Here is a 22554-nt window from a genome sequence, read left to right as displayed (position 1 = left end):
TTTCTTCTTCTTTTTTTTAATGAAAAAATGAATAATTATGCAATTTCGATCTATTTCTTTTTGTTTTTCTGGATTTAGGAAATTCGGAACGTCAGCTCAATTTATCATTTCATATTTAAGAGAACCATTGAATTAATATTTTATTTTTCAAATGTATTATATTTCCAGATTTTCACTATTTCTTTTAATAATTTTAGACTAAGAGTTTCAGAGATTTTTGTTAATTTTTCTAAAAGACAATAATGAGACGTAATAATATTTTATAGCTTTTGATATTTAAAGTAGTAACTGAAAATGAAAAAATAAATCTCCAGAGTTTCTAAAATCTTTGAAATTTCTGAAATTGACATTTTAGCAGGGTATATTTAATCAAAGATTTGAAAATTTTTATAGACTTTTTAAATGAATTACTTTTAAAGAGTTTTTAAATTTTTAATAATTTTTATAGATTTTACTTAAAAATACTTTTATAAATATTGATAAATTTTTATTGATTTTTACATATTATTATTTATTTATTATTTAATTATTTAAAAATAAATTTAATCATTTTATTTTTATTACTTTCTTCATTTTTTCCACTGTAAACAAATAATAGACTACATTTTATTATTATATTAAATTCATACCAATTTTAATTTTTTTTTATCTCACAACATGAATGTTATTTTTTTATTAAAAAAATAATTTTTTTTAAGCGAAATTATCAAATATTAAAATTTATTTTCAATTAAACATCCAAATTCATGTCATACTCTTTATATTTTATTTATTACTTATTTGATAAATACTTAAAATTAACAATGATCACGCTTACTAAATTATTTAATAAATATTTAAACCGACAATTATGTTTACTAACAAAAAAAATTATCTAAATAATATTTCTAATAAAATCTAAAAATCTATATATGGTTGGGTTGTTTACTCATAACAACTCATTAAATATTTTATTTTAAATTTATATTTTTTATGAGTATCTTTTAAAATTAAATTAAAAACTTTTAATTAATTTTATACATGCGTGAGTATAATAAAATATTATTAGTAAATAATTTTTAACTTTTAAAGTTCTATCATTTTTATATCTTTTAAGATAGACAATATAGTAAAGAGAAATGGCAACAATAATGCATGAAATTTTAAAAAGAATAAAGAAGAATTTTTTAATTTTTTTTAAAATCTATTAAAATCTTGACGAAAAATGAAAGAAATATTTTGATAATTTTCATTCATAAAAATATATAAACATTTATGTTTATAAAAGTCAATAGCTTTTTAAATAGTAGCTTGTTTTTATAAACTTTATAAAAATTGTGATTAAATACATAAATATTTCATAATTTATACAGAATTTTTCAAAATCATTATTAAATACATTCACACTTTTAAACTCAATTAAAGTCTTTAAAAGTGTTGATTGAATACCCTCTCCTTAGAGTATAATACCATCAATCACATTAGTTCTTTTGTTTTTTTTTTTCTCTTTTCATCCCATAAATAAAATAATGTGATACAATATCTTCCATTAATAAGCTTTTAAGTAAAAGAAATGCTCTTGCACACGATTATGAGATGCTCCCTTCTGCCTTGAATTACTTTATAGACCTCGTGTTAATCAATCAATCAAATTAAAAAAGTATGTATTTAAAATAAACTCAAATCTACTATATTATATATCAGTTGAATATTATCATGAATATTATTTATTAAATATATTATTTAGATTGATTAAATTACTTATATAATTATAAAATGTCATTATATGATTAATTTAATTTATAAACGAGACAGTAAATATTATAAAATAATTTATAAAAACCATATTCCTTCAAAGAAATTAATAACCAAAACTACTGTATGATCAGATTCACATACCAAAGCAATAAAGTATTAGATGACTGAAACGATTTTGGAGGTGCTGGTTTAATCCATGATTCCCATTGATTTAACGAGTAGGCAAAGGCAAAACCCAAGAAGCCAAATTGGGATGTACTCTGTACAAATGGAAAATAACAAGAACATGAAATTGAAAAAGGATCTCTCTTCTTGGATGCTGTTAATTTGATTGCCTCGAGACTGTTGTTTTCTCCTTTTAAACAACTGAGACGAGAAATGATGGTAGAACAATTGCACAATCCATCCATTCATCCTCTTCGATCTTTATAAGCAATATTCAATAATTACCACCAACCCAGAAAATAAAATTTGAAAAAGAAGAAAAAAGAAAAAAAGAAAGAACCAAAAGAGCAAAATCTGTGAGGGATATTGTTGCTTTGTTTCTCGTATCTCAATCATATTCCAGTTCCAGTTTCCACCTCTTCTTTACAGATCAAGACTGGAGGCGCTGCATTTCATAGATCTGATTTGCCTGAAACTTCAAAATTGGCTTTAATAGTTTCGATTGATTGTCATCATATATAGATATCAAGCAACAGCAACCGTGCCGGTTCGTACAGAAGGGGTGTTGGGGGAGTTGTCTTCAGACTCAGAGTTCCTGATAGATCGAGCAGTAGAGGAAGATGAAATTTTCCAGCTCTTCTTCTTTCTTGAGGATGACTCGTCCATCTCTATCTGTTCTTGTCTGCATTCTTTGCTACAAAATGGTGTATTCCCTCTGTATCATCATCGCCATTTCAATCAATCATCAGCAAAGTCAACAAAACACAAACACAAACACGCACGCATAATGACCAGAGAAAACTAGAAGTAGAAATAAACCATGGATCGGTGCTAACCTGTACATGAAGATATCGGAGTTGTAGCCAAGAGGTTTACGGCAAAGAAAACATGCTTCTAGGAAGTGAGGCTGCTGACCGTAATAAGACATGATTACGTAGACAGCACAAGGAGAAGTGGGAGCAGCAAGTATTAGATTAGAAAGCAATTCGGGGAGAGGCAATGGGTGTGCGTGTGTATATATATTAGCTACAGCTAATTAGCGACTGAGGGAGGGCGAGAGAGAGAAAGAAAGAATTCCAGTGGAGTTGTGCTCTGGGAAAACCATGCCCATTGCTTTGCTTATTAATACTTTGGTTTGGAATATTATGAAATCATAAATCAAAAAGTGCAAAATTATAGTGTTATTAAAAATAAAATAAAAAACCAGCGGCCACTCCACGGAATCCAAGTGGTATTGAATTCACCAATAGTGCATGCATCTCTCTCGCCCCAAACCAACTTTTTCTTTATTCACTATTTGGTACCTCTTTGCTTCTTTTAAAATAATATAACCCACGACCTTTCTTTCGCTATTTTAATTTTTCTTTATTTATATATTTACATTTCATAATATTATATTTGTTTCACATAACAATAATACAACCATTAAACATAATAACTAAGAAAAAGTATGACTTAAGCCCATGATTACCTATTGAAGAAAATAAAAATATTCTTATACCCTAATATAATTACTTATTTAAATAATTGATTTTATAAAAGTTGTCGCAATTTCAACATTATAGATATTATTCTACCTATTAGTAAATAGTGATTATACGATCACAATACTTATTTATAAATAATTTTAATTTTAATATGAAATGCATTCGGGAATTGTCTAGAGTTGAGGGACCACACATAAAAATGAAACGAAAATGATGAGCAGTTGCGAGGACCACTTGGGTCTTTTTCTTAAAATTATTATTAATTAAAAAGGAATTTTTATATATCATTGATGATGAAGTAGGCCCCACAACCCCAAGAAGCAGACAATAAAGAATTAAAAACGAACTTGGAGCTGAGTAGATGCAGACCCCACAATCAAAACCAACAAAAAAAGCCATATTGGAATGTGGGACCTACCTCTGACGCAACAACAAGCTGGCTCTTCTTCATAGGTCCTTGTCTCTCGGCCCCACAACCACTGCCCGTGTGCCCCGGTCACCTCGACACGTGCGTCCTGATCGGACCACCACCACCACCCTATTATCGAACCTCATGATACGTGGCAACTGATTACACAGAAGAGGAGTCACGATTATCGAGGTCATTGAAATCGACGGTACAGATGTCACCACGGTTAGAACAGTGTGAGATTCTGCCACGACATCAAATGTTAATGTAATTTCATGATTTTCCCTTCTAATACACTCCCACCAATCTCTTGCCTTTTTCTGGTCCACCAAACAAAGAAAATGAAAAGTGATGATGGGCCTGTCTCCCCAGGCCGGATTTATGTCAAATTCTTCCTTGTAACTACACTTTTGATTTAGTTATGCAACTGTTACATGTTTGTGTTTGTGAGTAGGAGAAAACTGTTAATTCAATTTGGGTTTGTTAATATTGTAATTCATCAAAAGTTAAATTTGAAATTCTAGACTAACTATCTCCCAGAGTCTGTTTGTTCATACTTCCCCTCCACTTTTCTATGTAATATTTACTTATGCAATTCTATGGACAGAGTAATATGTCACAGCTCCTGCCAATTGGTTCTCTAATATAATGGAAACCGCCTTTTTTGTATTTTAGCTCTCAAAAAGCATTTTCTATAGTCAATCTGCTGTGTCTTTCTTTAATTAAGAATTACATGAACAAAAAAAAAAAAAAAAGCCGCCGTGCTCTTGTCGGAGTAAAAGCCCCACAGGCACAGCTGGTTTTAGTTATTTTTTTTCCTCCATTTTTCTGCTTCATTTTAAATTGCTTTTGACCCATTTCAACAGCGCCCTCCATTCAACTTTCCCATGCATCCCGATACCTTTTTTGAAGAAATTTCACGGTACAATGTGTTTTGAAGTCTTTTTTACGGTCAAACATTTTTTTTTTCTTCTCAAAATCTTTTTACATTCTTTTAAAATAAATCTTATACAGTATCTTTTCCATGAAAAAAAGCATATAAAAAATATATCTATAAAATACTTAAATATTTTTTTCTAAAAATTTATATTATTACAATTTCAATTTCAATTTTTATTTTATATTTTTTTGCTTTTTCAAAATCTCATTAAAAAAATATCAAAATATAACTAAAAATATTAAAAGTATACTTATAAAATATCAAAAAAATATTATTGGAAATTCAATTTTTTATTTTAAATTATTTTATTTTCTATAATTTCATTAAAAAATACTATAAATATATCTAAAAGATATCAATATTTTATTTTAATTTTGTTATTATAAATTTACCTTTTAAAATTTCACCCAAAAAATATACTGAAATTATGTCTATAAAATATCAATAAAATATAATTATAAATTATGTTACAGTAAAATCAGCTAAATTAAATATATTTACGGTATTTATTTCATATTATTATGTTTGATTTATGTAAATTGAATGATACTATATATTTTTTTATAAATTTTTATGATATAAAGATATTTGTTTTAAAAAATATATTATAATTTACTAAATAAAATTAAAAATACATCAAAATATTTTATTAAAATAAATTTTAAAAATATAATTAATGGTAATAAAAATATATTATTAACATCAAAAGATATTATAATCCAGTTTAAAAAAATTCGTATAAATAGTTTTTTCTTGCAAAAGAAGTATAATTTTTCTGAAAAAATGGTAAATAAAATAGTTACTGTAAAAAAAAATTTGCGCACGTTTTCCTAAATATGTAACTTTTTTTTCTCTAACTTGTTGGGCTGAACGCATAGCCCAGCCCGTATGTAAGTGGGCCAAAAATAATCCTTACTGTATTTTATACTGAAGCCCATCTTTTTCAGTATATAAGCTACCATCTAGGGTTTTTACTTTTTGAGCATCTTCTTGTCTCTCGTTTTCTTAGAGCTAGCATCGGCGAATCGTAGACCATGGCAGAACAGGTACATCTCTCTCTCTCTCTCTCTCTCTCTCTCTGTTTGCTTACTAAGAAAGCTTCGTGAGACTGAAACCTTTAATAGGTTTTTTTTAATTATGTTATACGACTTGCAAAGATAGCAGAAATAGGACGTTTTGCTGTGTATAGCAATTTTTACTTGCGATGTATATCATTTTCTTAGCTATGTATTCCTTAGCTTTCTCTGAAACTAAACAGTGTCCTGTTTGATCTGATACTAACTTTAGTTCATTAAAATATCCTTTTCTGATGCAGACGGAAAAGGCATTTTTGAAGCAACCAAAGGTTTTCCTAAGGTAATTTGCGCCTTATTAATATTTTGTTTTCATTACTATTCTCTATTACTGTAACTTGGAGGTACATTGTTTTCTGATTTATTTTATATTCTTATAGCTCAAAGAAAACTGGAAAAGGAAAGAGGCCTGGTAAAGGTGGAAATCGTTTCTGGAAAAGCATTGGGTTGGGTTTCAAGACTCCCAGAGAGGCAATTGAAGGTTTATTCCCTTAATCTCTTTTTTTCTCCTGTTTACATTTGTGTTCTTTTTCCTGGAGTGTCTTTTGTATTAGATTCGCTTTTAGGTTTATGTTTGGGAATGTCGTGGGAGAGTGAACGTCGTAGTAGTGAACGTCGTAGTAGAGTTATTATAATTTATTCATTTTGGTTGAACTGTTGCAGAAGATAAATCGTTTTGTTATTAAACAAAAGCCTTGATCTGGATGGACCAATTTCCTGAACTTGACATTTCTCCTTGGACATGATCACGAAATTGTGTCTAAGAGAATTATTTGGGGATTATTCTGTGGTATGAAACATCTTCTTTCAAAATGATAATGATAAAAAATCTATGTCCATTACCCTGCAATAATTGAGTGGAAGTCAACCTCAGAAAACTGCAGTACCCCTCAAGTGCATTTTGCTAAACTAGCTTGGTCAATCTGCAGTCTTTGCTGTACAGTTTGGGAACTAAAAGCTACCAAAGAAATTAGCAACCATTAATGTGATGTCTGCTTGATCATTGAAAAGAAGAACTTTACATTAACAGTTTGGGAACTAAAAGCTACCAAAGAAATTAGCAACCATTAATGTGATGTCTGCTTGATCATTGAAAAGAAGAACTTTATGTTCTGTTTTGCAGCCTTTTCTGTAGTTTAGGCTTGGGGTTGGCTTAGAACAATTGCAACTTTATGTTTTTTGTATTGACTTCTACCTTGACATACGTTACAATATATGCTATATTGGATGGTGCACAGAATTTGATTGGTCATGTGGATGTTGTAGGCTAATTTTGTACTCCAGCTGCATTTCTTGCTTCATTACTTCTTATAAGCAGAAAAATACGGGATAATTTGATGGTTGAGATCTTTCTCTACAGGAACATATATTGACAAGAAATGCCCATTCACTGGCACTGTTTCAATTAGAGGCCGCATCCTTGCTGGTACATGCCACAGTGCAAAAATGAACAGGACCATTATTGTACGGAGGAATTATCTTCACTTTATCAAGAAGTATCAAAGGCAAGAAGTCATTTATTCAAGATTACTATATCCTATTATATCTGCTTTGTTCTTTTGCTGAACTCTAAATATATTGTCTTCTACTAAAGACTTATTGCTTTGCGCTTCAATCAGGTATGAGAAACGGCACTCCAATATCCCAGCACACATATCACCTTGCTTCCGTGTAAAAGAAGGAGATCATGTTATCATTGGCCAATGCAGGTCTGTGTTCTAATAGTGCATTAAGTTTATTTGAATTTCAGATAGTGGCTCTCCTGCGTTTTAAGGTCTGTTTGTAATGGTGCATGCTTATTCTATATTATGCAGGCCATTGTCGAAGACAGTGAGGTTCAATGTGCTGAAGGTCATTCCTGCAGGGTCTTCTGGTGGTGCAAAGAAAGCTTTCACAGCCATGTGAGAGTCTTGATTATAAGAATATAATGCTGGAGGATGCTTTGATACGGGCTGTTTAATGGGCATTTAGATAATTCCGTGTATGAACTTAGTCTTAATGACTCATTAGATTTGGTCTAGTTCTTTATACAGTCGATGGAGGCTTTAGACCAAAGATTGCGAAATGTTGGCACAATTTTGAGGATATTCATTTCTTGGTTTATGGTTTAGGTTTGTGATGAATTACATTTGTTAAATCACTAGCATTTCTGTTTTTGGTCAAGCTGCTCTTGCTTGTGAATTTATATTTACTCATCTTAATTTTGATTTGGTTTTGGCGGTCCAGTTGCTTGCCTGAGGCTGGCCGTAAAAATCACACGAGATACGCCGAAATTTATTTATATGCCCTAGTCAAGATAACGAATCATAAGATAGAAGAAATATTACGGAGGTGAGCAGAACAATTGCCTTGCTTTATTGTGATCTAGCACATTATAAGTTGTAGGAATGCAAAAAGAAGCATCTAAATTGGTGATATCAGGGAAAATACTTGCAGCTGAGGCATGAATGGTGGGTGCATTATTTGTACGCATTGGATTACCGTTTGGAAGACCACCTTCTGCCAAGTCACGGAGGCTGCCCATATACCATGCCATCACGAAAAGCTATGTTTTCCAATATGAAAGGACCAGAAATTTGAACATAGTGTGCTTGCTGAAAGAATCAATTAGCACACCTTGATGATCATGAGCCACACTCCTAGCAGACTTTTTGCTGTTGCAAGCCTTAATCCATTGAGCTTCAATAGCATGAGGGAGCACCAATCTGGACAGGACGGTGATAATCATTTGCATCCTTATTTGATAACTTCATGAGAGAAAAGCACATGGCTCATAGCTTCTTGCTGGATGTCTAAATTCTCTACAAAATTAAACAAATTGTTAACTCCTCATTTGCTCATGCATAATCTTAGTCTTGAATACGGAGTAAGATGCAAAAATTGACCCATCTAGATTTGTGGGATTTATCTCTAAAATCAGAAACTTTTAATTTGTAACACTAAATTTCACTTTTACAAAAACCTCTTTTAAATTTTGTATCTTATTTCAAATAAAAGACTATGAATAATATGGATTAAAATAATATAAAATAAAATATTTTATTTATTTTCTAACTAATAATAAAATATTCATATTTTTTTATAGGTTAAAAATTAGAAAGACTAAAAATATTATAGTCACACTGTTGTATTCTAGTAACACAATTTTTATTGCAAATTCGTAAAGTTGTATGATTTATAAAAGCATGAATATGAATAGATGGATTTGAAGTAGAGATGACAGACGGATTTGAATAATAATAAATAGATTTGAAATTTAATTTTATTATTCATATCCGGTTTGGAGTTGAATCTGCCGGTATACATTACCATAACTCAATTATATTAAAATTATTATATTATATTTTTATTATTTAAAATATTATTAAATTTATATTTGAATAGTATTAATATATTAAATATTTAATTTTAAACATTTAAATTTGATTAGTTTATATTTTATATTTATGTTAATTTTTATTAACATATTTTAAAATTTATTTATTATAAAGAGATATTCATTAATTATTTAAATATTTATATAAATAAATAAAATATTTTAATATTTATTTAAATATATATAAATATATTTATTAATTATTTAATCTAAAATTTTTTTAATTAAATTTGGATAATATATAGATATTTTTATTCGCCTTTGAAATGAGTTGGGATGTTTTAATAAGACGGTTACAATTTAAAGAGTTTGGAAAATGTGTGGCGTAAGCCTAAAGCCTCTGTCTTGGTTGGAATTTGCATTCTCCTGAAAAGGACGCCGTACATGTAGCACAAAGCCAAGTGTCGCCGGCGATGGACCTTCAGATGTTAGAACGCGGTGGCGGTGGGTCCAAATGCTTACGTGTAGGGTACCAGATGCAAGGGAGTGAGTTCCACTGGACACGCACTCTCCTTGTTTATATTAATATTATGTGTGGTACTGGTGAGTAAAAAAGAGTCAAAAGTCTTTGTTCCTTATTTCTTTCATCGCCATTTCCACCTTCTGTTTTTGCTCTCAAAACAAATGGGTTCCATCAACAGCAGGTTTGAGTCAACAGGCAGGTCGCGCCTCAGGCGTAGACTCCTTTCTTATTTGTTTTGTGGTGCTTCTTCTGCTTCTCACGCTCCTATCGTGGTAAACATTCGCTGCTCCTTTTGTTCCTTCCTCTCCTTTCTTTTTCTTGTAGTTATTAATCTTTGTTTTGTGTTTGATTCCATAATCTCAGCACTCTGATCAGTAGCTAGTTAAATTAAAATAGAAAGGTTTATGCTAATTATTGGTAGGATTACTTGAGTCAACCTGTCTTTCTTCTTCTTCTTTTTTTCTTTTTTACTATGCCTTGTTTGGTTACTGAGAAAGTTCTAGGAAAGTAGTAAAAAACTTAAGGAAGCAATAGAATTAAGTGGTGAGATAGGCTGGTTATAGCATCTTTCGCTTTCTTAGTTGCTACTCTAATGACTAGGATAAAATAACTTCAAGTCCACTTGTTATTTTGACGGTTTGAATTTTCTTTTCCTTTTGTTTTTAATAACCTTAAAAGTTTCATTCAATCTCCTAAAATCTGTGACTTATGATGCATACAGGTGGTCCATTTTTGTTCTTGGTTATATCATCCACCTATCATGGAAAACTTGATTATCATATACCAAAGTGATTCTAAATTCTGAATTCTCAAAATTTTTTCCCTTCCTAGATGGGAGATCACCCAGATGAATCATCCACCGCATCTCTTCATAACTTGGCTTTGTCTCCTGATGTATCGATTAGCTCAAACCAGCTGTCATCATCAGCCTTTGACTTGGGGACCAGATCAAGTAGTTCCACTGCTGAAACCGGAGCCTCTTCTGGTAGCATTATTGAGGATGCTTCCATAAGACACAGTTTTAGTAATCAATCTGGGAATTATGACTTGCATTCTCAGCATGCCAATGCTATTGACAGTATCACGGAAGCTCGTGTGACAGGCGCTCCCATAAAAGATCAGCCACCCGCAGACTCACTCTCCACTGATGCGCTACATACAAGCTTTGTGGATCAGGAACCCGGGAATCTGCATTTACTTGGAGAGACTGTAGGGCAGGCAAGTGCGGACGGCTATATAGATGATCCTGGTTCTAATGTCTCTGATTCCCTCATAGCCTCTCAATCACTTACAAGATTTCTCTTATCTGTTGGGGAACAAGGTCCAATAGGCATGGGCCTCCTTTTGGTTGACGTGGTGAGTATACATTCCAACATTTTGTCAGAAATTAGTAACCGTGAGGCTAGAAGGAATTCTAGAAGGACGTTTTGGGATGCTTTCTCAAGAAATAGTTTTAGGTGGAATAGTGATTCCCCGACCATTGTTTTTACAACTAGTCATGCTGATGATCTAGCATCTCATGGCAGATGGCTCCTTGATAATAGCGGTGATCTTCATTATGATGGTGCTACTTATGAGTCCAGATACTCTAGCATTAGGAGCACCCGCAGAAGTGGACGTAGATGGCAATCCAGATATGAGGTAATAGTTTTTCTAATTCCTTTTCATTGAGTTGCTATTGGATTAATTTTTCAATTCTCTTTGAAGAGACTTCCTTATGGATAGAATTTTTGCATCAGTCAAGATTCTATGGCGTAACCTTTTAAAGTTTTGGCTTTTTGCTGGTTTTGAATTGTTGGTTGTTTTGTTCTTCTAACTCAGTCACATCTGCTTCACCAAGTTCACTGTTGCGTTTACTTGTTTTAGATGTCAGAAAGATTTCACGATGTCAATGATGAGCAAGGTTGGCAAAGTTCTCTATGCACAATTGGGCTTCATCCCCGTGGCACATGTTCATGCGAACCCTCGTACACTGCTGAGGAATCCAGTACCCATGAAAATATTTCACAAATAGTCATGCTTTCAGATTCACTTTTTGAGGTAAATATCTTTCTAGTTTTGCTAGCTTCTGTCCCGTTTGTTCCGTAAAGCTTTTGAGTGCAAGTTATCTGCCTTAAGAAGTGTTGGTAGTTTACAAATGTGACAAACAATAACCCCCTTTTCTATTAAGATATGCCTCTCATTTTTCGCTATTTGTTGATTCCAGTGGTGCATGAAATGGTTTATTTAAAGTGAGAGAGGAGACAAATTGAAAAAAAAGAATAAGAATAAGGAAAAAAAAAATGTGGCACGACAATTTATGCGACTTGTGTTAAATCTCCCAGAAATAATGTGTGAAGATCTATACATGAAATGAGAGGAAAACAGGCTTAGTAATCTCGGTTGAATGTAAGGCAGGTTCACCACCTATCCTGGATCTTCTTAACCAGTATTATTATATTTTGTTCCATTTATAGGTGCTTGAGGAAATTCATCGCCATCGCATGTCTCTTTCACCGTCTACAGTTATACTTCCTGCTCCTGAAGCTGTTGTAAATTCATTTCCTCTCAAGAATCATAAGAAGTCATGTGGTACTGAGATTGCAGTATGTGATGCACAACAGTAAGTCCTTTTGGTTGCTCTTGCTTTTGTCAGTTATGCTATGATTATCTTACTGCTACCTTAATTATGGGATAGTACTTAATGGATAAAAATAAGCATTCATGAATATTGTACTTTGTTTAATCCAAAATTACAGGGCTTAAACATTTGCAGTTGAAGGTGAGAAATCTGAAGTTAAGCAGCTCTATAATTCTCTTAAGAGTGAGGATTAAAATGTTATATGGTGACATTTTAGATTAGGGGAAACTTGGAGGACATAACCCAAGTCATTAGCAATGCTCTCCTAGATTTTATCCTCTCCTGAAAGAACACAGGGATTACATACCAGGGGAAAAAAAAAAAGCAGTTCATTGTTTGTACCATTTCTGGTTGATGGTAGAATGGTTATGTGGAGGAATCCATTGAGACATTATAAACTAACTTTTTGTATAAGCACATGGAAACCTACAAAAGATATATTCATGAATGTCCACTTCTGCTATTGTTTCAACTTCTTTATTTGTTTTGAGATGTGGAGAAACAGTAGCATATTCATGGCGATCCAACAGGATTATAAATTAACAGATATGCTGCATGTATTATTTATCAGGAATTCTTTTCTCTGAACCAATTGTATGTCATAATCATGGTGCATGAATGAGTAACTTCGTGTGCATGTTGCTGGATTTCTGCTAATCATTATATCTTATGTCATTTGTTCATTCAGATGGTCTAAAACTTACTGGCTGTTGTTCATTTTTATTGTTTACAAGACCAATGAGGTTTTTTCTTTTTGCGTTAACAGGTGTCACATTTGCCTGGTCGACTATGAGGAAGGGGATGAAATTAGAGTCCTTCCATGTTCTCATGAATATCATGTGTCCTGTGTTGATAAATGGCTTAAAGAAATACACGGGTAAGTATTTATCACTTGTTTTTTCTGTTTTCATATTTCCGTTTTTGGCTTATGATATGTTTTCCAAGTTACATTCTCTTTTATCAACATTTTCTACATTTTGTTCTTATGTTGGTACTTCAGGGTATGCCCTCTGTGCAGAGGGGATGTTTGCAAGGGTGTTGTTGAAAGTTCGGCCTTAGACTCTGAGATTCTATCTTTTTGATGGATATGTATATATGTGAACACCTCGGAACCTTTTCTTCCTTGGAATGTCTCTTGCAGCTATCAGAAGCTATAGTTCCGTTAGAATCTTTTCTTTTTACCTTCCGTAGTTTATCATAATCTATAAAGAAGGCTAGTTGCCTACAAATCAACCTCTAAGAATGATGTAAACTGCAGTATTATAATGTATCTCCACCTATTTCCTTGAGAAAATATAAAAAAATTGCATCTGCGATTTTGGAATGCAAGACATTTAGGAAATCACGTTTAGCTATTCCATGCGGTTCCAGTTAAAAAGTTATGAATTAGGCTTTGAAATGTGATGTGCGATACCATTTTATAATTGTAAGCCCCATAATAATCGTTGGTTAGGCATCTCACAGACTGTTGTTATGACTAGTTTGTGCATTTATTTTGTAGCTTTCTTGGTATCTTTCAGACTGTTGTTATAACTAGTTTGTGCATTTATTTTCTTTTTAGTCGCAAATGAAGGGTTCTGGCTTGCCTGAGCTACTACTGCTTTGGTTTTTCCAAGTGCCTGAGATCACAAATAGGAGAGATAGACTGACGCGAATGCTGTGTCTAGAGACGGTTAAGTCAGCTGAATAGAACTAGGATTGATCCTGTGGGTTACAGTTTAACATGTTTTTCTTCTTGCTCTTTTTTCTTTTTTTTTTTGGTTATCTTTAAACAGCCAAGTATCTGAGAATTTTAGGGATTTATGTTTGATCCCAAAGTTGCCAGCCTTGCGAATCTTTTAAGCGCCCTGTATGTCCTTGATGGCTATCTCAAGATTCTTCATTGGTCTGGTTATGGCTTTAGTCAAATGTTGTGAGTTGATGTCGGACTTATCTCATGGGCATTCTTAAGGTTGCTTAGTTTGGTTCTGGCCTTGGTTCCACCTTGTATGGAATTCTGGGTGATGAGGTGTGATCTGGATCCTCCATTAATTGGTTGGTTTGTGTTCTGTGTAAATGCTATGGCCGGGAATAAGTGAGGTAGGCTTATGAAGCTTTACAAACAAGCTTTTGTTCGAAAGAAGGAATGATGTTTTCGTCATTTTGTGTGAAAGGCTGCATGAACATTGAGTTTGATGTTGGGCGAAATATTTTGGAACATGCGATGCCCTGCCGGATGCATTGACCAGATTGGGATCTTACACGTGTCACAAACAGTATGCAGGCAAACTAATTCCTTGTATTGTATGTATATTGCAAAGGGTCGTTACTCCCTGAGAGCATTTTACTTGGAAATGAAAAGCTAAAGCTTGTTGCTTGAAGACATGGGATCTATCTGAGATTGCTCCTGAGGCAAAGCAAGAGACGCAGTAAATAGCTGCGGTCCCTTAAAACTTGTCGGTTGTTTACTGTGTGCTCAACCTCATCCAAGTTTTGTGGTCTCAAAGGAAATAATAAATAAATAAGAAAGAAGATAGTAAGTTAATTGAGGTAGGTTGTAGTCTTCAATTCCTAAATTTAATGTTATGTTGGAGTGGAGGGCGCATGGAGAGGTGATATCATATAGTAATGTCTATACTGCTTCCCGGGAAGCAAAGTCATTAGGTCAAATATAAATTTGGATATATTTAAATGTTGTTAATATGTGATTTCTTACATGAACAAATATTATATACGTGCATGTGTTTTAATGTTATTGTTTAATAACATTGATATTTAGGTGAGCTAATTTCCCATGGCAAAGGGCAAAGGTTGTTTTGACTTTTGTGAGAGTTGGAGCGATGACCTTATTGAATAATGAATGTGTTTGGCCACATGTGCACCACCCTCATGCAAAGTATATTAGTGGGTTTTAGTATATAATGAGTTTGTGAGAAAGATTTATTTAGCAAGGCAAGAGTGTGAAGAAGTGCACAAGAGAGGATAATGGCATGTTTGTGGTTAAGATTGAACATTATTCTAATACTAACATAACACACAAACACATGATGGATGGTTGCAAGTAAATGGGAAGATGCAGTCTGCAGGAGGGCATTAAGTGTGAAATTAAATTTGAGAATTTGGCAGCTGAATGCTATAAATATAAAAAACAAAATAATGTCTTCTCTCATATTCATTTATCAGCTACCAAACCAACACCATCACTCTCCCCCTACAGCAAATTCTCTTCATTTTCCCAACCCCAACCAAAACCTACCTTGTTACAAACGCAACTGCCTTCCTCCTCCTCCTCCTCTTATTATTAATCAACCAAAAGAAGTCAATGTCAATCTCTTCGACGCCGCCTCTTCTTCTTCCATTAACCAACCGCACTGATCAACAGCCCCGTCCTTCTCCCTTTCAAACTCTTAAACCTAGCATCCTTGTTATTCTCTTAATCCTCTCCATTACTTTCCTCCTCTCCATCTCTCTCTGCCTCCTTCTCCGCCATCTCAACCGCCGCTGTCTCCGCCACCTTTCTCCCTCTCCTCCCTCCCCCTCCCCCGCCCCCTCCCCCCCCACCATCACTGCTTCCAACCGTGTTTCACCTGAATCTCCTGCTTTCTCCATTATCGACTCTCTCCCTCTTTTCACTTTCAGCTCCATCAAACGCCGTTCCACTAGCTCCTCCGGAGACTGCGCCGTTTGCTTGTCTAAGTTCGAACCCCAAGATCAGCTCCGTCTCCTGCCGCTCTGCTGCCATGCTTTTCATATCCATTGCATAGACACGTGGCTTCACTCTAATCAGACGTGTCCTCTCTGTCGATCTCCAATTCATGCCTCAGACTCGGACCTCTTAAAGTCGCTCTCACCTGATGCTGCACCTCCAGAAAGCTTCCGACTTGAGATCGGCTCCATCAGTCGGCGCCAAACAGCGTCTGAGCCAAGAAGTTCCTACTCCGTCGGCTCATTTGAGTACGTAGTGGATGAAGACTCAGAGGTTACCATGAGCCAAACGCATAGGAGAAGTGTTTCGGATAAGGAAGGTGGAACTCATTCGAGGCAGGACTCTAACCTAGCCTCCCAAGTATCCGGAGGCGGGAGGAGTTGGCTCAAGGACTACGTCGACAGACTGTCCAGTTCTCTATCGTTTCGAAGTTCTGGAAGGCTCTTCACCGGAAGCAGTCGTCGAAGTGAGATTGGTAGTCTCGGAGATTACGACGTCGAAGCAAATCGGGTGGGAGAGGAAATCACCGAAATGTTCCGTTGGTTCTCGGGGGTATGAATCGTAAATACGTGCCATGTAGTCAGGCCAATTCTAATTCACCGGTTTACCTTTGTGCACTCTATTTTTTGCTCTAACTAGTCTAAAATGGAAAAGCACGAGAATGACGTCACGCGACAAATCCAAAGAAAGGAGTGGAGAAAGCAAAATATGATGTGGAAAGAATGGTATACCTTGCTTCCTGATCCTGCCATCTTTGCGTTGGTGTAGATAAGATAAAAGTAGGAAAATTGATCGGGAATCTATGAAGATGCCACTATGAGATGGAGGTAAGGTTTGAAATTGTACGCAAATGTTCATATCGTACCATACCATGCATACCTCTTTTTTCTTTTTTGATCGTCAATGGTGGACTCGTATTGTACTGCATTATATACTCTCTCGTGGACTCTGATTTCCGTAGCACTCAAAATTCATCACTTGATCGTAATAAAAACTTAGCTCTTTGAATTCAAGGGCTATTATAGCTCCGTCTTAATTAATAAACATGATTATATTGCTTTATTTTCCCTTTTTCTTTTGGCAGTTTATAGATTTTTCCATTGCTTTTCTTTTGCTGGTGTTTTTAGGTAAAGACATCTCTACCAGATACATATAGAGATACGGTTTCTTGTTAATACAGCTGAGCATTAGTGCTACTTTGCAAGTGAAATATTACCTATAAATTTCTGTTATTTGTTTAATAACTTGCTGTGCTCAATAACCAAATGGCACAACTTTAACGATATAGACTTCTTCTAGTAGTCAACTGACTTTGATATTATTTTGTTTGTGTCGAGTGTGGTCAAAATGTGGGTTCTTACTCGAATTCTCCTTCAGCTTTACCTACTTCTCCATCTGTACTTGAGAGATGGATGTGCTGTCCAACTGATATTGTAATCTGCAGATGTATGGAAAAATGGTAAGAGCAGTTATGACTATTAATTATTAATTAATACTAGAAAAGCTAGTATTCAGTGAGCATTAAAGCATTGATGACCAAAGTTCAAACGCCTGAGATTGCCTTGTTTCGTGCTAAAATGCGGTGAACTGCTCTGGTTTTTTTAGTTTACAATTACATGCATTGAAATTGCAACCCCTCAATAAGTTTGATTTTAGGTAAGGAGCACAGGAGGTAGGGTACAGGATAAAGTGGAATTTGAAATACTCACTATAACATAACATAAGAGTGCACATTTTATAAAATATTGCCTTCTTTCCCCCTTCCATTTCAATCATCCTTGAACATGGGCCCTGCATTACCAGATGTGTCCATATACAATCACATACCCAGATTTTGAATTGATAAAAGAAAAAGTTAAAAATCCTGGATGCAACAATAGGCTCAACGAATGAGCTTTGCAGGTTATGGGATTCAGTTGACATACCGAGTATTTCATACGTATATTACTAGAAAGCTTAGTAGGCAAAGATGTAGTACGAAAAGGCTGGTATCATAAAGGAAGGCAGTTTATAGCTGTTCGGTTCTCAGAATTTAGCTACAACGTAGATGCCATTATTAGCATTTACTCTTGTAACTACATCCACCTCCTTTCCCCTGCTGTTTGTAATAATATACAAATAGGAAATCGGACTGGGCAAGGGCAACTCAAGTAACTAATAATATGATGCCAATTGAAAACCCCCAACTGATTTCCTGAAAAGGCCCTTCGAAAGCTTGAATCAAGCTCAGCCCAATAATGAGATGCCTTTGTCTCTATGGAAGGCAGGAGAATTGCATTTTGTATTCCCATTCTTGGCACTGCATATGGCACTTAAATAATTCCCATTTTCTAACTTTACAAAGAAACCGCAAAACAAATGACAAAAAGTGGAGAATTTTGCATCTCTCATAATGAATCTTTTACAATTGTATTTCAAGTTCCCCTTCTCAATATTGAATGCAAATTCTGCAAGTAGTAATTCACAATGTCACAAACTGGTTTTGATGCCAATGTAGAAATAGGTAAGTACCTATAAAAGCAAAGCTCACAGTATTTCTCAATGACACGCTGATCCTCTGTCCGCTGCTACATGCAAAAGTACTTCCACTGTAGCATCCTTTCTTCTGCTTAATCCCTTGGCCACGATCTTCAAGAACAAATGTAGAATTTGTTTGTCCATTACTAAATAAAATACACCAGAAGAAAGGGCCCTTGTGAAACCCAACGAAGCCTACTCCCACCTCTGTGTGTGTTTTATTTTTCAGAAAGGACAAAGTTCTGTTGTCTTTAATAAGAACTTGAGAAAAGGCTTGTGATGGCTCAACATACTTCAGTTCGCAACCTACAATGTGACCTGTTATAGTACCAAAAGTGGGCAGCTCTACACCACAATTGGGAGCAAAAACCTCAGTGAAGTCATCTTCAGGTGGTTTGCAGTTTACAGCACTGTTTCCAGTGCAGTTGCTCTTGCATAATTCAACATATTGCAGGGCCATGCAGCCAAGACCAGGGCTGTCATTAAGCTCTGGAAGTTTTTGGGCTGTTCGATTCTTGTTAATGATATCTACAAGATCATTCGCAGGATTTCCTGTTTGTCAAGCATCAATAAGTTACACTAAGAAAATTTCATATCTTGGATAAAAGTAATAATTATGAGAAAATCTCAAATATTATTCAGGTTATTGGGGCGATCCATCAATTAGTGGTTTCTGAAAACACAACTTCACTAGGTACTCAACTAGTCCCCAGTTACTGATTTTCTTCAAATATATAAATATGAATTTGCTTTATGATACTAAACATGTTCCCTAGAATTCACACTGATGAGGACAACTGTGCTTGGTACAAACCTGGTTCGACCAACATAGGTTGTTTCAGGGTAGCCACACAGCTAACATGATCCCTTATCTTGTAAATTGCTAAGTTTTATGAGACCTCCAATAGCTATAGAAACTTAGAGATGTGATCAGTAGCTAAGTTCGGTTTTCTAACTACAGCTTTCAAGCTACATAAGAAACATGGTTTTAGAAAGAAAAAAAGGCATAGAAACACCTCAACCTTCTGAATAGAGCAAAAATATTGCAAGCGTTAGTCAGCAAGTTCTTTCATGCAAGATGTTATATATGAATTCTGCAAGGAGCAAATTCTGTGCATTGCGACATCATTTGCAAAACATCAACAGCGCAAGGACTCGATGGTTGGTTTAATATAGTCAAATATACACAATATACTGGTTAATTCACCAAAGCATGCCACCATTTTTCCAATTAATGGAAAGGGAAATGAGCGATAGTGATACTATAAGCCTTTCTTGGTTCTGAAATGTGCTACCTCAAATAGTCAGCATGAAATTATAGTAACTGATGCATAGAAAATATTTTTCTAAAGTTGAAATTCTGTCTAGTAAGGTAAATTCGCTTACCTGAACACTAAATTTCAAGTATCCCAGTTTTTCTTTAGTATGTCAAGAACTTTTAACATTCCCTGCTCCTTGGGTTCCAAAACTCAAATATAGAATTATGGTATCTTTGGTTTCGAAACAAACAAAACAGAAGAAACACATAATCATCAAAAGGGGGCAGCAGGGAAGAGACTCTCATTCCACATTCAATGTTTTAATTCATCAGTCAAAAAAAAAAAAAAAACACAACTAAAAACTCAGAATGAACATTTCAAGATTATAAAGTTTTTAAAAGAAAAGAGCACATTACCGTGGTCCTCGGAGCAAACAAAAGCAGCTAAAAGAAGATGACAGAAAATAATACACCCAAGTTTTAAGCAGCAAAGCTTGTTGAGTATCATTATCAGCTAAGACTTGTGAATTTTAAGGCGAGGCAGAGAGAGAATAGAAAAGAGAAAGAAGGAAAAGAACCCTAATCTCGTAAAAGATTCCACTAGTTTCCCAACATGATGAGAGAATTGAAAAGAATGTTGGTCTACTCTTTCCACTCTTTTTAGTTCGAGTTTTCTTTTTTATGGTTCGGCGTAGAAAGCAGTGGGATAAAAGACTGAAAATGTTGCACAGATTTAGGACAAATTATAGAAATGGTGGGTCCCAAGTAGCCGTTGTACGCCCCACCTCTCCTTTGATCAAAATGGAGACGGTGGCCCATTCGAGTATTGGGCTTGGGCCACTGGTGCAGGGCTCGAGATTCAGGAGGACTATATTTCCGCAGATGGCGCGGGATTGCATTCTGAATGAGCTTGAGAAAATCATTTAATTTCAAATATTTGAATTTTTTTATTGTTTGTCTAGGGTTTTGTTTGCCATCCCGATCTCAACAAGAGAGAAAAGGGAATGGAGGGAATTAAACAATTATGGTAACGTTCTCGTTTTTAAAAATATCCGTTAAATCTGTTGTAGTTTGTTTCTGATTGAAAAAGAATGAAATGACAGGGAGCACATGCAATCAATGGATCGGACATCCGAAAAGGTGGCCTATGGCGGTACGTATGCTGGTCTTCTTTATCCTCTTTCCTTGGCCATTCTCTCCAAACGATTGTTATGATTTTCTTGGACTTGCAGCTGGTGTCGCGACCGGAACTGTAGGTATAGCCGCTGGGGTAGCTTTCGGCACTAAAATCGCTTTTGACTGGTTTCTTTCTCATCTTTCTTTTTTCTTTATAAGTTAAGCTTTTTATTTAGCGTATTAACTTGCTTTTTCTTATTGCAGGATCGTCGATCGTTATGATGAAGTGGAGACTAGGGCTATTGAAAGGTTTGCTTACTCTATTCTGTTTTCCCTACTTATTTTGACAGTTGATATTCACTGCAATTATGTGGTTTCTTTTGGCAAATGAGTCAGTATCGATCATTTTTCTTAATTGATTTTCAATTTCCTATTGCTTCGTTCATGTGCTCCAACATTTTGATCAAGGCAGCTGAATCTTGATATTTCTTGTTGTCTCCATTTTTCAATTTCCTAGTGCTTTTATGGTTGAATTTTTGTTAACGAGTATGATACTGCATTTTCTACCTAATTGTTCATTGATTCGTTAGCGAGTATGATACTGCATTTTCTGTCTGACTGTTCATTGATTGTAATCAATGCTTCTTGCTTTAGTTTAAGTGTTGAATAGAAAATTCAAGTGGAGATTGTTGAATCTAGATACACCTGATTTAATTTTACAATTAATTTATGCTTATACTTTTTGATTTAGTCTAGTGGTAAGGATGTTAGCATTGCCTGGGATGGGCTTCCTCTTAGGAGTAAAACAAAATAGATTTTGCATTTGGTCACTTGCATGACTTTTAGTGCTTGCTTTTGTTACTTATGGTAATAAGATATATGAGCTTCCAAGGGTTAATATCTTTTGCCGGCTTTCAGGATTTTGCGAAAAGTAGAAATGAAAAGGAGTACTGGAAGTAATGCAGTTTCAGAAGAGATGCTTTCAGAATCTAAGTCAGATGTAATCCTTTCTTGTTATCACTCTTCAATCTTTATATGTGAATGGATCAACAATTTTAGTTTAGTAAATCAGTTTGGCGTTATTCATGATGGCAATAAGGGCTGTAAGAGCCAAGACTTCAAAGTAATGGTTGTCATGGCAAACATGTATCCTATGATAGCTATGTTGATTGATCTGTAATGGATTTCCTGATCAATCAATTACATAGTAGTTGGATGCATTAAATTGTATCCATATATCCAGAATAATTCAGATGCACATGAACATAGACATCACATGTAGAAGCTGTTGTCTATAATACCCCACTTTTACTGTCAGTAAGTATACTTGTTTGCCTTATAGATTCTTAAGAGGCTGAAGCATATTATCCGTTTTTACATGAAATTGGAGTTCATAAGTTGCATTTTACTTTTTGTTTTTGTGTGTGTATGAAGTAAAATCAAGAATTTAGATTGCCGGTAAATTTTAAATGATAACGGGAAAGATGTTCATATTTTTCAGGGTTGATAGTATCAGGAGTTGAGGAGAAGGAGTGCAGGATCAAAGGATTTGATTCCAGGATATAAATTTTATTTTCTTGATGCTAACTCCCTCTGTAACAAATCTAACATTTTGGAAAGATGGAAATAGTATACAAGATTGCATAGCAGTGATGCATTTAGGAGGTTGCTGCAGTTGTGGCATACTCTTGAAATTGCAAGAAAGTAG

General features: G+C 34.5%; 5 protein-coding genes across 9 annotated transcripts; 3 read left to right on the top strand and 2 right to left on the bottom strand.

Annotated features, from left to right (window-relative positions):
• Positions 1-1919: 1919 nt before the first annotated feature.
• Positions 1920-3096, bottom strand: LOC8266657 (FCS-Like Zinc finger 3). The gene is made up of 2 exons (XM_002526446.4): positions 2739-3096; positions 1920-2617 (listed from the first exon to the last, which is right to left on the bottom strand). Exons 1-2 carry the CDS (start codon positions 2828-2830, stop codon positions 2428-2430), a joined length of 282 nt encoding a protein of 93 aa, XP_002526492.1. The 5' UTR covers positions 2831-3096; the 3' UTR covers positions 1920-2427.
• Positions 3097-5648: 2552 nt separating this feature from the next.
• LOC8266659 (40S ribosomal protein S11) lies at positions 5649-7974 on the top strand. Its single transcript, XM_002526448.4, has 6 exons — positions 5649-5784; positions 6054-6094; positions 6192-6292; positions 7172-7316; positions 7431-7520; positions 7626-7974. Exons 1-6 carry the CDS (start codon positions 5773-5775, stop codon positions 7714-7716), a joined length of 480 nt encoding a protein of 159 aa, XP_002526494.1. The 5' UTR covers positions 5649-5772; the 3' UTR covers positions 7717-7974.
• A 1535-nt stretch (positions 7975-9509) lies between these two features.
• Positions 9510-14983, top strand: LOC8266661. Of its 5 annotated transcripts, XM_048377901.1 has the most exons (7): positions 9510-9730; positions 9829-9922; positions 10482-11291; positions 11517-11690; positions 12107-12252; positions 13037-13147; positions 13271-13612. In XM_048377901.1, exons 3-7 carry the CDS (start codon positions 10482-10484, stop codon positions 13350-13352), a joined length of 1323 nt encoding a protein of 440 aa, XP_048233858.1. In that variant the 5' UTR covers positions 9510-9730; positions 9829-9922; the 3' UTR covers positions 13353-13612. The 5 variants fall into 5 exon arrangements, with proteins under 5 accessions (XP_048233858.1, XP_048233850.1, XP_048233853.1 ...); XM_048377893.1 differs by lacking the exons at positions 9510-9730; positions 13271-13612 and adding an exon at positions 14046-14983 and having other exon boundaries at positions 9737-9922; XM_048377896.1 differs by lacking the exons at positions 9510-9730; positions 13271-13612 and adding an exon at positions 13832-14039 and having other exon boundaries at positions 9737-9922.
• A 134-nt stretch (positions 14984-15117) lies between these two features.
• On the top strand, positions 15118-16979 carry LOC8266662 (E3 ubiquitin-protein ligase ATL4). Its single transcript, XM_015723738.3, has one exon. It carries the CDS (start codon positions 15572-15574, stop codon positions 16511-16513), a length of 942 nt encoding a protein of 313 aa, XP_015579224.2. The 5' UTR covers positions 15118-15571; the 3' UTR covers positions 16514-16979.
• A 1335-nt stretch (positions 16980-18314) lies between these two features.
• On the bottom strand, positions 18315-20442 carry LOC8266663. Its single transcript, XM_015723739.3, has 2 exons — positions 20148-20442; positions 18315-19024 (listed from the first exon to the last, which is right to left on the bottom strand). The coding sequence occupies exons 1-2, from the start codon at positions 20236-20238 to the stop codon at positions 18417-18419; spliced, it is 699 nt and encodes a 232-aa protein (XP_015579225.1). The 5' UTR covers positions 20239-20442; the 3' UTR covers positions 18315-18416.
• Positions 20443-22554: the final 2112 nt, after the last annotated feature.

Source organism: Ricinus communis, chromosome 1 (genome assembly GCF_019578655.1).
Source record: "Ricinus communis isolate WT05 ecotype wild-type chromosome 1, ASM1957865v1, whole genome shotgun sequence".
NCBI lineage: Eukaryota > Viridiplantae > Streptophyta > Magnoliopsida > Malpighiales > Euphorbiaceae > Ricinus > Ricinus communis.
This window is presented reverse-complemented; position numbering and strand designations above follow the sequence as displayed.

Bases quoted from the DNA above. Each gene is read 5' to 3' on its own strand.
- LOC8266657 (XM_002526446.4), bottom strand. From the start codon at position 2,830: ATGTCTTATTACGGTCAGCAGCCTCACTTCCTAGAAGCATGTTTTCTT. The intron at 2,618-2,738 runs GTTAGCACCGAT...ATGATGATACAG, and splicing joins TCCGATATCTTCATGTACAG to AGGGAATACACCATTTTGTA.
- LOC8266659 (XM_002526448.4), top strand. The intron at 6,095-6,191 runs GTAATTTGCGCC...ATATTCTTATAG, and splicing joins CAACCAAAGGTTTTCCTAAG to CTCAAAGAAAACTGGAAAAG. The intron at 6,293-7,171 runs GTTTATTCCCTT...CTTTCTCTACAG, and splicing joins TCCCAGAGAGGCAATTGAAG to GAACATATATTGACAAGAAA.
- LOC8266661 (XM_002526450.4), top strand. From the start codon at position 9,812: ATGGGTTCCATCAACAGCAGGTTTGAGTCAACAGGCAGGTCGCGCCTC. The intron at 11,292-11,516 runs GTAATAGTTTTT...TACTTGTTTTAG, and splicing joins GATGGCAATCCAGATATGAG to ATGTCAGAAAGATTTCACGA. The intron at 13,148-13,270 runs GTAAGTATTTAT...TTGGTACTTCAG, and splicing joins TGGCTTAAAGAAATACACGG to GGTATGCCCTCTGTGCAGAG.
- LOC8266662 (XM_015723738.3), top strand. From the start codon at position 15,572: ATGTCAATCTCTTCGACGCCGCCTCTTCTTCTTCCATTAACCAACCGC.
- LOC8266663 (XM_015723739.3), bottom strand. From the start codon at position 20,238: ATGATACTCAACAAGCTTTGCTGCTTAAAACTTGGGTGTATTATTTTC. The intron at 19,025-20,147 runs GTAATGTGCTCT...CTTGACAAACAG, and splicing joins TGTTTGCTCCGAGGACCACG to GAAATCCTGCGAATGATCTT.